Source organism: Orbicella faveolata, unplaced genomic scaffold (assembly GCF_042242905.1).
Source record: "Orbicella faveolata isolate gen_17 unplaced genomic scaffold, um_ofav_v1 contig_13, whole genome shotgun sequence".
Lineage (NCBI taxonomy): Eukaryota > Metazoa > Cnidaria > Anthozoa > Scleractinia > Merulinidae > Orbicella > Orbicella faveolata.
The window spans coordinates 12,506,939-12,519,338 of record NW_028301540.1 but is presented as its reverse complement, the minus strand read 5'-3'; the positions used below and the strand labels follow the sequence as shown (position 1 = coordinate 12,519,338).

Below are 12,400 nucleotides of genomic sequence, written 5' to 3'. Positions count from 1 at the left end.
TTTTTATCATACTTGTGTACGCTTGAGAACACACGCTTTGTAAACATAAGGAATCTCCACTACCTTTTGAACACACACTTTAATCACTGAGCCTCGACCAACTTTTTATCCATATTTGTGTTCACACGCTTTTTGCCACATCAAACCTCTAACATTTTATTCAAACTTGTGAACACATGCGACACCACACTTTGATCATGAAACTTCAACTAACATTTATTCAAACTTGTGAACATGCGACACCACGCTTTGATCATGAAACCTCGATTACCATTTTATTCAAACTTGTGAACATGCTAAACCACGCTTTGAACATGAAACCTCGATTACCATTACTCGTGAACATGCTAAACCACGCTTTGATCATGAAACCTCGACTAACTTTTTATTCATACTCGTAAAAATGCTATATCATATAGAACCGGCGATGTTTTTGCCGCGACGCTTTGCAAAACAAACTTCATTTGCGTATTAAATCCCGCTAGACAGAACTTTCCCTTGCAAAAACATTGAGTTAATGAAAACATCGCATCACATAAACATTATTAGAAACTCCTGTCTTCAAAGATATAGTATTTTGCCGTTTGAATAAACGATTTATGCCAAATAGAACTGGAAATATATTTCTGTGTTTGCCTTGACGTTTCGGAGAACAATAAAAGTTCATTATGTTGTCGACTTGTCGACGCGTGCCGCTAGACAAAACTCGCGCTGGCAGAAAAATTTAAAACTACATGTAATGTAAACGGCGCATCTCAGAAACCTTGATAAAAACTCCTGTCTTCAAAGATATCGTATTTCAGCGTTTGAATGAACGATTTATGCCAAATAGAACCGAAAATATCATTTTTTTAACAATTTCCGTGACGCTTTCATGACTCCCATTCACAATTGACTCGCTGGCGCATGCCGAAAGCCGGAACGTTTTTCTTCTACGCAAAATTAAATGTTTGTTTGAATTAGCGGTTATTGCAGAGCGAGCAAATGTAGGTAACTGAATCATTCAGAGTGGGCAAGATTCGCAAAATCAACTCTTTGCCCCCGTGATCGCACGAATTGAAACACATGTAACTCTACTTGTAGTTACGTTCGATGTTCGATATTACCTTTGTTCGGTATGAATCGAGCAAACGATCGATGCATATTTTATGTTGGACGGTCCCATCGATTTGACAACGAACTGCAGAGCGGCAATCGTTACCCGTAACCGGTTTTTTACGCGTAATATACGCCATACTAAACGCTTCAGTGATTCTCGAGAGAAACGAGACGCAGCTCGCGAGAAACGAGAAACGTCTCGAGAGAAACGAGACTCGTCTCGCATGTCACAAGCATGGGATAAAGAAGAAATCTAGGATTAGGTATACACTTTTAACACAATGTAACAGAGCTTGACGTTGCGACTGCTGAGGTCACTAAAGCGACCGATCTTTTTTCACTGGCCAATAACTTTTCACGCTTTTCACTGAATACTTTTGCTGAGGGACTACATGTAAATTTGAAAACTTAGGGCCAGCTGGCCCCAAGGTCTTTTCCTGAAAGTCAAGCCCTGCATAATAATTATTATTAACATGGATTATTGCGCCTTTCAATAACATGCAAGTTAACCTAACCAACGATTACATATTTGGCTGCCATCAATCCTTGAAGAACCTTGGAGAAAAGTAAACAAAATGGGTTGAAATGTTCCAATCACAACCCACAGACATGAATTTTTGAACCATTAAAGAAAAGTGCTGTTTTTTGAGAGGTCCGCTGACATGATTGATGGCAGCAAAACATGAAACCATTGATTGATCAGAATTCATGTGCTACTGAAAGTTGCAGTAAAATGCATGCTCCTTTACTATTGGTAAGGCTTTGCCTTACATGTAAATCAAATATTTCTCACAACAGGGGCGACGTTTTCTGAGTTACTCGTTTGGATTAAATCCTGAACTATCAAAGGAGTTCCACAAGACAATTAAAAACCAGATTCCTTACTGTGCATTGTAAGTTACATACTTTGTACCATAATGATATAATTGTTCAAGTTAATATTATCATGTTTTTGTATACTTTTTCACCGGGAACACAAGGTTTTTTATTATTTGTGGTGGGGGCAGGGCTCGATTAAAACTTGAATTCCAGCTTACCCTTGGGAGAAGTAGCTCTCAAATTTTGCTTGCCCTGGGCAATTCTTGGTTTGCTGTTTTATTGATTTAGTTGGCAGACGTCTTGCCTAATCCCTTCCCCATCGCCCAGGAGGAAAATGTACTAGTCCCAGACCTGACAGCACTTTTTGAACCCTGGAGGGACTAATGATGATGAGTAACCCCACATGTCGTTTATCATACTCGCAGTCCACTTACAGGGGTCTCAATACTGTACATGTAGGTTTCTGAGCAGATCAGTGACAAAAACTGCAAATTCAGCAGCTAATGCAAGTGTTTACTAGAATGCCATTGGTTTTAAGGAAGTAGGGATAAAAATCTTGATGTATATGGAAAGAACAAACTTACGCTGTGGAATCTTACACACAGGAATGTCCTCAGTCTCTATGGCGAAGTCTATTTCCGTGCCTGGAGAGTTGCTTCTGGAGCTTACTTAAAGGTTCTTCTGATGATTAACTTTTCACTTTGGTAGTTGCAATAAATCCAACCTAAATCTATATGGTACACTACAGTATAATTCTATTTTCCTAGTATGACATATCACTGTTTTACAGTTAATGTTCTTTGCTATCCTCAAACATCAAGAACATGCATTTTTGTTATGTAACCATTCAAGTCAACTTTTACTTGTAGCATATGCAGAGAAGTGAGAATTATGAAAATGATAACTCATTACGTACGCAATGTTAAGCTGGTTTATATGTACTTCATTGCAAACGTTAATAATAATTCACCTCAGTCACATTTTTTCTCAGGTTTTGGAGGAAAACTGTCTGCAAGATCTGATGTTTTCTGCTGTTCATGCCCAACGCACTGGAACTCAGTCCATGGCATCAAGACTCCGGAAGGCAAGCATGCTGTAGATTAGAGTTCACATTTAAGATTAAAACACTTCAATAATCACAGTTATTCAGGTCTTGGGACTAAAGTTTTTAACTGCCTGGCCTAGTAGTTAGTGGTACATTGTATTTCAGAATGTTATTTTTCACTTGTCAAGTATCTTGTTTCTAGTAAGGAATTCCATAATACTAGAAATTCTTCTACACACAGGTGGCCCAAGCTCATGATGTGAGGAGTTATCTCCTTGCATGGCGAGCTTGGGTTGCCTGTGTTCTACTACAGGTTTATTGTGGGCTTTATTGGCTTTTTTTCCTGCATGCAGGTGTTGGAATACTTTCATCAGCAAAAGAAGCAGAGAGGAGTTGATGAAGCTCTTCTAAGGTTGTATGAACCAATTATATGGAGAGCATTTAAGGTAGGGACTGGACATAGCCCATCAGTGTTTACATATTTAGTTTGTTAACTGGCCAGGCGTGGGCTACTCAACACTGAACAGTGTACATGTATTCTTTTGGAATCTCTTACCCTGGAGCAGGGCGTTAATATCATTTTAACATTTTCTCTCTGGAAGAGGGGAAAAATTATGCAGTAGTACTTCCCATAAGTAACCACCCAAAATGTGAATCCTTGGTGGTTGCTTACAGGAGGTGGCTGCTTACGAGGGCTTAGACCATATTGGGTCAAATTTTGCCTCATTAGCACAAAACAACTGCAGAGACTTACCCCATGTTTTAAATGTGCTATTCATGTGAAAAGTCAATTTTTAGAAAAAATCTGGTACTTTGCATTGCGAAATTGCTGTCTCTTGTACCATCCAGGAGTGTGATAATGTACAACATTTTATTATCCAATTTCTGCTTTATTATCCGTCAAATGGTCGCTTACAAGAGGCTAATAACAAATAAAGAAAATTCAAACTTTCAGCTCTAAAAGTGGTGACGGTCACTTATGAGAGGTGGTCGCTTACAAGAGGTTCCAAATAAAAAATTATAGTGATTGGATTTAGAAACTTTGGTATTTTGGAAAACTGGTCGCTGAGGAGAGGTGGTCACTTACGAGAGGTGGTTGCAACTGGAAGTTCGACTGTATTTTAGTTTTGACTCTGGAAAAAGGTCCTTTTTCCCAGAATCCATTACGACTCATGATCAAGGATAGATGTGAAACTGCACTCCCCCTGTGGCATAATTGTTAAGCCAAAGATGAATCTAAGTGGGCACTCTGTCATGTATCTGGTATTGCTACCCTGGAGGGCAATTTTTGTTGTGTACTTATAACACTGAGTATACGTAGTATTCAGTATCGTCTAAGACAGGGTTCATGTACTCATTAATTTTTAATTTGCAATTTTTGTGTGGAATAAAGCTGCAAATTTATCTTTTGTTTGTGTTGAACAGCTCCAGATTCTCAGGGAGTCAATGGTACACCCCAGAAGTAAATTTAAGGAAGTAGCCCTCTCCCCTGTCCCTGGTCACTGGTTTTGTAATGCTTACTACACATGTACCCATTTTTTTCTTTTGCTAGTGTTTGACCATAACAACCCAGTGCATTCATGCTAGTCATATTCAAAAACCAACTAGGAATACTGCGTTAAGTTATGCGTGTGATTCATGTTTTTTTTTTTCCCCTACATGTAGGTTGCAAATCCTATGGTCAGGGCTAACGCAGCAGCTTTGTTGACAGATACCTTCCCATTGCAAAATCCAGATGCAGCTAATGAAGAGATTGATGCACTCCTGCAGAAGCAGTTTGACATTGTGAAGGTACCGGTATATTAAAGTTGAACTGAGCATGGGTCTGTACATTGTAACCAATCAGGAATACATCAGACAGATGTGCAAATTAGCTTAGCCTAGTCTACACGTGTGGTGAGATAGTCATACCCTTGGATCTTGAGTCCAGATGGCTTGATAACTTCTAAGTTGTGAATAAATGACAAGTAGACACTATAATTTATATAAACATGATGCACAGAAATTACAGTGGAGCTAAACAAATGCGGTCATGCACAGTGTACTTCAGAAAAGTATAATAGAATAACAATTCCTAAGGGTCTACTGTTGGGTTGGTATGTACATGCATGTTTAACTACAATCATGTAATGTAATTAATTACATGGGCCTAGTTCCAGGTATACAATCATGTATGTTAACTAGTCTTGACCAATTAATTGTTTGTACTGTGGACAGGATCTGCTGGAAGACCCATGTCCCACAGTCAGGGCCACTGCCATTCATGGTGTCTGCCGCATCACAGGCATATTCTGGGAGCTTATTCCAGCACACATCATTAAGATGTTTCTCACGACACTGGTAAGAGAAACCCTCTGGGATCAGCATGATAAGGGTCTAAGTAATTAATTTGTCTATTTTGATTGAGTTGGCGAGAGACTTTAGCTGAATCAGTCTTTAGCTGAGGAGGACTATTGTTTCTTGGTGACTTGAAAGTCATCATTCTTTAGAGTCAAGAAATTATGTGCTTACATGTACACTGCACCAACACTGACACTTCACTCAGGTTGCCCAAACATCAGCTACATGGATCAACAACATACCACAGCAAGTTACAATCATGATCAATGGTGCCCTCAGCTGGGCTCCTGGGCTCAAACCATTTGTGGTGTTTACGACAGTGTTTTTAAAATTAATGGTACAATGTAGAAACCACTAGGCAAAGAATTGAGTACTTTGTGGAGGGAAATGAACAGTGCTAACCAACCTTGTTTTAATTTCTTTAAGTTTATCAGACATGTATTAGTAACCACATTTGATTTAAATAAGCTTGAATATTTCAATTGCTTTAATTATTTGCAATCAGCCAATGCTTGCAATTGGTTTGTCGTCCTTCATAGCCTCACATTGTACCTGCTGCATATGTGGTCTGGTTGACCAGTGCACATGAAGACATGCAATTTGAGGATATTGTCCTCAAAATGTACCTCCAAATTCTGTTATAAAAGAAATACAGCACAAGAAATAACAAAAATAAAGTATTGAAAATGAAGCTTAGAGTAAATTTTGACCTCAAACATTGTTAATTGTGTCTTCAGTCCTTTGCATGTATTTATTCAGGTAACTGATCTGGCTTTTGACACTTCCTCTTGTGCCGTCAGAGTGGCTGTGTTTCAGGTAATACATATTTTTGTTGAGACAGTTCCAAAATATTAAAAGCAAATATATAATACTGCTACTTATTAGTGCAGAAATGTAACTTTGACTTTGATGGTGCATCACAGTTTTCACCCAGTACTCAGTACAACCGTTTCTGGTTGGTTGGGTTTTTTGGAGTTCTATTGGGGAAAAACCATTTTCAGTTGGTTTAGTTGATCAACTTTTTCAACCGGCCTCAAACCAGGTTGAAACGGTTGAAAGAGCATTTGCGTGATTGTGTCACGTGATTGTAGCTCGTGTAAGGACTATTCCCAGGGCTTACCGCGTTTCAAGTGAAAACAGTTGGAAAAGTGTGCTATTGAGAAATGTCAACCATATCGACTCAAACCGCTCGCGGTTGAAACGGTTTATCCCAATAGAACACGACCTTAATGTTGTTTAAGATTTTTCTCCATAATACAGTGATACCATGCTGATAATCCTTCAAATATTTTCGCTTGTACGATTTGTCTAAACACATCATGAGACTGGATAGCCCCCAGCTAAACCTGGGGAATATTCGAGTGATATTCCCTGATTTCCAGGTTCCATTTTCAGCCTCCATTTAGCTCGATAATATGATTGGATATTGTTTTGTCCTTGGACGTTACCTGTTCCTCAAAGATCACTGTTCTCCTTGAGCTACCGTACGCTCGCGTAAAACTGTTTGCTTCTCAGAACAGATAATGTCCATGGACAAATGTCTGAGCACATTTTCACGCCAAATGAAGGGTATAATTTATAAATGTACACTTGTACATGTATACTGGGTGGAGATAAACTGCGAGAGTTAACTGGAGATCAGCTCCTGTTAGAGTTGTTGGTTATGCCATTTATTTCTTCATTTCCAGCCTACAGTAAGGACAAAAATAGTTAACTAAAAGGATGATTTTGTAAAAAATAAAAGACCTGCTGGAGCTTGGAAATATAGCGGGCTACATTACAATTCACCCAAACAGCCTGCAGGAGACAATAAGCAACAAAAGCAGTGGAAACATGTAAACGATACTTAACAATAGATAAACGTATTGATTCAATTGAGGCCTTGAGCTATTGTACTGTATTTTAATTCCAAGCTTTCGCCGTGCTACGGCATCATCAGGGAATGAAGATGCCATAGAACGGCGAAAGTTTTGAATTAAAATACAGTACAGTAGCTCAAGGTCTCAACTGAATCTATATTTATGTATTCCGAAATGCTACTGAAAGACAACTTCAAACGTTTATTGATACTTAGCTGTACACGTGGCGATAGTTCTTCAATACCTTCACTCCCTTCCCCCCCCCCCCCCCCCCCCCCCGCATTCAATTGCTGTATGGGTGCAGTGGTCTACACAGCCCTGGAGATACACTAATACAATAAAAGGTTTATTCAGTATGTAAATGAATAGATGTGACAAGTTGAAAAAGTAAACACAACGCAATGACAAATGATCAACAACAGCAAAAGTAAAATTTATAGGCACCCTGAAAGAAAGTTTAGAGGTTAGAACTATGTTAAAACTCCCTTTAGGAAAGAAAAACAAAGACTGTGAAAAAGTGAATTTTACAGTGAGGTGTCTCAACACTTCTGTCCTATACTGAACATTTGTTGTTCTACTGTAGACTTCTAACGCGCTAAATTATTAATAGTAGTTCATCTTCTTAGAGCAGCCGGGATATTTCATCTTGAGATGTGCATTCATTAAATGACTTCACTGAGTCCTTTTGAGGCCTTCCTACAATCTCCACCTAATTGATTCTGGCCAAGAGTAGCCACTGTCCAGAAAGTCAGCAGCATCTCAGTCCGATATAGAGTAGTCATTTCGTACTAACATCTTAACAAATGTTTCAAGGGCTTGAAATTCTTGTTGGACAATCGCCTCAGCCACCCACTCCTAAAGTCTATGCTGAGTAATTTGCAAGATCTGATACATGATCAGTCAGAGAAAGTGCGTGTGGCTTTTCTTGATGTCCTGCTTCTTGTGAAAGGACTCAAAGCAATTAAGGTTGGTATGCAGTGTCCGAGTGCTGTAGTTAATAGTTATTGTTATACCTCCCAACTCAAATACGTTTTCCGATTGGAGGAGAACGTGTCACGTGTCGTGGGCCAAAACTCTCTAACTCCCTAAGGCCAACTAAACTTTTTAACTCCCTAGGGAAACAACAACTTGAACTTTCGCCTTGCACGCGATCAGGTCGTGCTCCTTGAAGCCAGGGCAAATTGGTGTGCTAGTCGGCGTCGAGCAAATAATTTTTTTCGCAATTTTTTTTCTATTTTTGAGTTGAGATGTATAAAAACAAAGCACTTAATGACTGGCCGCGAAGGAAACAGTGAGTTTTGTTTCCCCAAAACCCTTAATGTTCATCGAGGCAAAGCCGAGGGGAACATTGAGAGTCTTGAGGAAACAAAACTCAGTGTTCCCTCGGGGCAAGTCATTAACTGAGAAGTCTAGTGCTATCTAGTTCATTATTGCATCTCGATGCCGGCAACTGTTATTATTATTCTAAGCTGGTTGTCATTTAATAGTAACGATTCTACATCCAGCTAAAAGGAATCAACATTGAAAAAATATATATATTTGTTAAATTGTTTGTAGGCTAAGTTTTGATCTTCAGCAAAGTCTGTTGCATTTCTTTCTTTTTTTTTTTGCATTGCATTGCATCAAGAATCTATGTCTTATTCTTTGCTCTTATATTAAACGGTGCATTTCGTTTTATATGTTGCTACCGTAATAAGAAATTGCCGTAACTGTTAACAACTACCGATGCCTTTGCACTTGTCACAGTTCTGGAACATAGTTCCCTTGGAGCAGTTACTCGCTCAACTGGAGGTGGAAAAGTCTGCTTCAGTGATCAGGAGACTCGTTAAACTGCTCGTCAATTCATTTCATCCGATATCCAAGGGAGTTGACGTACAGGTGAGCTCAATGACCATAATTGTAGAATTGAGGGACAACTTGCCACATCTTAATCTAGATAGCGTGTTACATTATTATATGATTTACAAAATGCTTGACCTTGAATCATGAAACCAATGTCAGTTTTCGTGATTTCATTTCATCCTCTTCCTAATCAAAGCGGTGTAGGAAACAAACTACCTTGTTGGCGATGCAGCTCTTTAGAGATTCGTGTAGTGTTCCACATTGATATTAGTACTTCAACTTGCCAGCAAAACTTCAGAACTAAACAACAGTCAAGTGACCATGCCTGAAAGGTGTAGTGAGTCGAATCAATTGAATCTGAGATGTCCCTGAAGCATGGAAAAACTATGGACCATATAAAAAGAGAGATGTGTGCTCATATGTATTGCTACACGTAAGCTACCCTGCAAGGCAAGGATTCACTTCTCTTTGCAGACAGAGAAGGGAATCTCTGTCTCGCAGGATATGCTCAGCTAAGCAGCCATCCTGGCTGGAATCTGAACAGCCAGACGATGCATACACCATAGCAGAGGTGAAGCATGTTAAACCATGTCACGTGCAAGTTAACATTAAATAACCCAATCAGGTAGGACTGAACAAAGTGAAATACCAAAGAATACTTATGACGTACTGTATGTATTCTTCGTACAGTCAAACCCCTATCAAGCGGCCACCCCTATTGGGCGGCCAGTAATCAAAGTCCCGATGAGGGTTTTTCTATTGTTTTACCTCTATTAAACGGCCAGAGCGGCCACTATCCATTTCCCGAGGGTGGCGGTTTAATAGAGGTTGAACTGTATTTCACTTGGTTAATAATATTTACGGGTTATTTATTGTATAATCTCCATATTTCTTCATGTTTGGCAGAACATTTCTTTCGTCTACTGTATCCCTGTCATCCTGATCACTAATGTTATAAGATTTAACATGCAGGTGAGCCGCTGTTCAGCGTTATGGCAATCCAACCCTGTGGCTGCCAGGAAATTCTATCAGTATGTACATCTGCACACAACAGTGTCTGCAACAGGTATCTACAGCATAAGTGATCCTTATCATACCGGTATTTCATTTGGCATCTGGGATCACAACAATAGATTTACTCGGAAATTCGCGAATCGCATTTGCCTTTTAGTTACTTTTCACGCATCACAGACTCGTTTTTGCCCTTATCACTCGTCACGCAAACCCTTTGTAACCCTGGGTCACAATAGTCTCCTTCGCAGCCGTTATTAGGGTCGTCACGCAACGCTTCTCCCCCACGTGTTGCGTGACGACCCTAATAACGGCTACGAAGGAGACTATGGTCCCAAAGGAAGAATAAGGGCTGAGAATCCTGAGTTTAGCCTATTAATGGTGATTGTGTTCATCAGTAATATCTTGTAAGTTATTTATGGACGATGAAGTGGATAGGAAACAGAAGTTACGTTTTTACTAAGGTTAAAGCAATTTTTGTTTCAATCGGACTTAAGCTCGATGGTTCATACATGAAAGTACAGGCACGTCACTGTAGTATCTGTAAGATTTATTCAGTTAGGGCCGTGGGGCATATCGTCAATTTAGATTTTCTCTTGCCATTTAACCATGATTAAATCGGGTATTATTTTCAACGATTTTGTTGTGCTTGTACAACCAGTAAAGTAGCAAAGCCTCTTTCATTTTGGGTGCTTTGTAGCACGGGGTGTAATTTTATTTCACATGTCAAGATTTTAACAGACGTGGAGGGGGCGGGGGGGGGGGGGTAATCGTGGATGGTGTTTTATCAAAGAAAAATGCCAGTGGGAAGAGGCGGAGGAAGCCTTAAGATAAGGCCAAATTTTTATCTCTCCCAGAAATCTGGCTGAAATCAGTTTTATTTAAGCAAGGTAGGGCTGCTTTGCTTCCATGGACTACAAAGTACATCTGTTCAAATCAATTAATACTAGCGAGATCGTACGAAGTATTAATTGGGTCTAATTTAGTTCTGGCTTTATCTGGCTTCTTGCTGGAACACGTAGTGTGTAATATAAAAAAAAATAATCCAAAATTAAGTCTGTCAAGAGCTATGTTTACTAGGTTTTGTACTTTGTCAGTTGTCTCTCCTGAAGCAACTGCTCCATCTTATTTCTATTTCTTTATTGGTTTGTTGCTCCAGGCAAGTTTATGGCGTTTCTTTGCAATTGCCTTGTGAAGCTTGCAAAGAATGGAAGTGATGAGAGCGACATCTCTGTGGAAACTGATAGCCAAGGTTCGTCAACTCCATCTTGATCAAAACTCCATCATTTTCTGTTTATGTGGAGCTTTCAGAGCATACAAAGCTTAGCATTGACTTTTCATGTTCCATCCCCGACCAAGGCAACTGTGCGTTTCTACCAAGCTTTATAGTTTAACATTAGTTCCACCCAAACTCATACAGTATACTAATCTTGAGGAAAATAGTTTTAAGGAGTTACTTACCTGTTAGAAGAAGTGATCGAGTCCATGTCGTTTATGTTATCTTGAAGTTTGTTCCATAGTCAGTCCTGGGGCTGCCACTGAATAGCCTATTTACAGTTCCGTGCTTAGCAGTCGAGCCTTTGAACAGAAGCAAGGCTAGACTTGGCATTGTTGTGATACAATCTTTGTTAGTTTTCAAATGCAAATGATTTTGTTAACATGCTAACCAGTTTCTAATCTCTGTCATCACAAGATCAACCCAACTTCGCTTCCATGCAGACGCTAGGTTACATTTCACAGAACTTGTTTGCCCTGTTCCGAAAGCGAGTGTATTCGACAGTGTCCTTCTGGATTGCGACTGCATCAGAAATGTCGCGAATTTCACAACATTTATCCACTACATGTAAATCAGAATTTGTTATTTAGACGTCACGTTACGTTTGCCATGAAAAACTCTGTAAACAAACACTTTTCAATCAGGGCCGGGTTGTTCGAAAGACGGTTAACGCTAACGCAGGAAAAGAAAAGTTACAAAACTGACGAGTTACAAAACTGAAATCAAAATTCATGCTAATCCTGGGTTAGCCTAATCGGGCTTTGAACAACCTGGCTGATGGTAATTCAATTTCTTGGTCAGCGGAGGACAAGGAAAATGCAGAAGGCGTAGAAAGTGTGGACACAAGCAATGCCAGTGCCTTAGCGGGAATGGCCGAAACTATAGCCATTTGCTGGGGAGGCATCAAAGACCAACTGGACAAGGTACAATTCATGACTCTTTACATGTCAGGGTAATTCATTGAAGCATTAAACATGAAAGGAAAAAAACAAAAAAAAGAGGAGGATATTTCGAGGATAGTCACTTTTACATCTTCACCATCTACGGGTATATTACGAACTCACAAAGTGACCAGCTCCCAGTTGGCTTGATAGCTCAGTTGGTAGAGCA

At 39.6% G+C, this 12,400-nt stretch overlaps 1 protein-coding gene across 1 annotated transcript in view; it reads left to right on the top strand.

The window, feature by feature from the left end:
• The window catches only part of LOC110064811 (condensin-2 complex subunit G2-like), a 35,214-nt gene that overhangs the window by 5,654 nt on the left and 17,160 nt on the right, over positions 1-12,400 (top strand). Inside the window, exons 7-18 of the mRNA XM_089285771.1 lie at positions 1,897-1,991; positions 2,523-2,592; positions 2,909-3,001; positions 3,316-3,408; positions 4,628-4,753; positions 5,180-5,302; positions 6,062-6,118; positions 7,975-8,127; positions 8,908-9,039; positions 9,976-10,069; positions 11,174-11,266; positions 12,092-12,213. Coding sequence (XP_089141897.1) covers positions 1,897-1,991; positions 2,523-2,592; positions 2,909-3,001; positions 3,316-3,408; positions 4,628-4,753; positions 5,180-5,302; positions 6,062-6,118; positions 7,975-8,127; positions 8,908-9,039; positions 9,976-10,069; positions 11,174-11,266; positions 12,092-12,213 — 1,251 coding nt within the window. The remainder of the gene's footprint in view (positions 1-1,896; positions 1,992-2,522; positions 2,593-2,908; positions 3,002-3,315; positions 3,409-4,627; positions 4,754-5,179; positions 5,303-6,061; positions 6,119-7,974; positions 8,128-8,907; positions 9,040-9,975; positions 10,070-11,173; positions 11,267-12,091; positions 12,214-12,400) is intronic.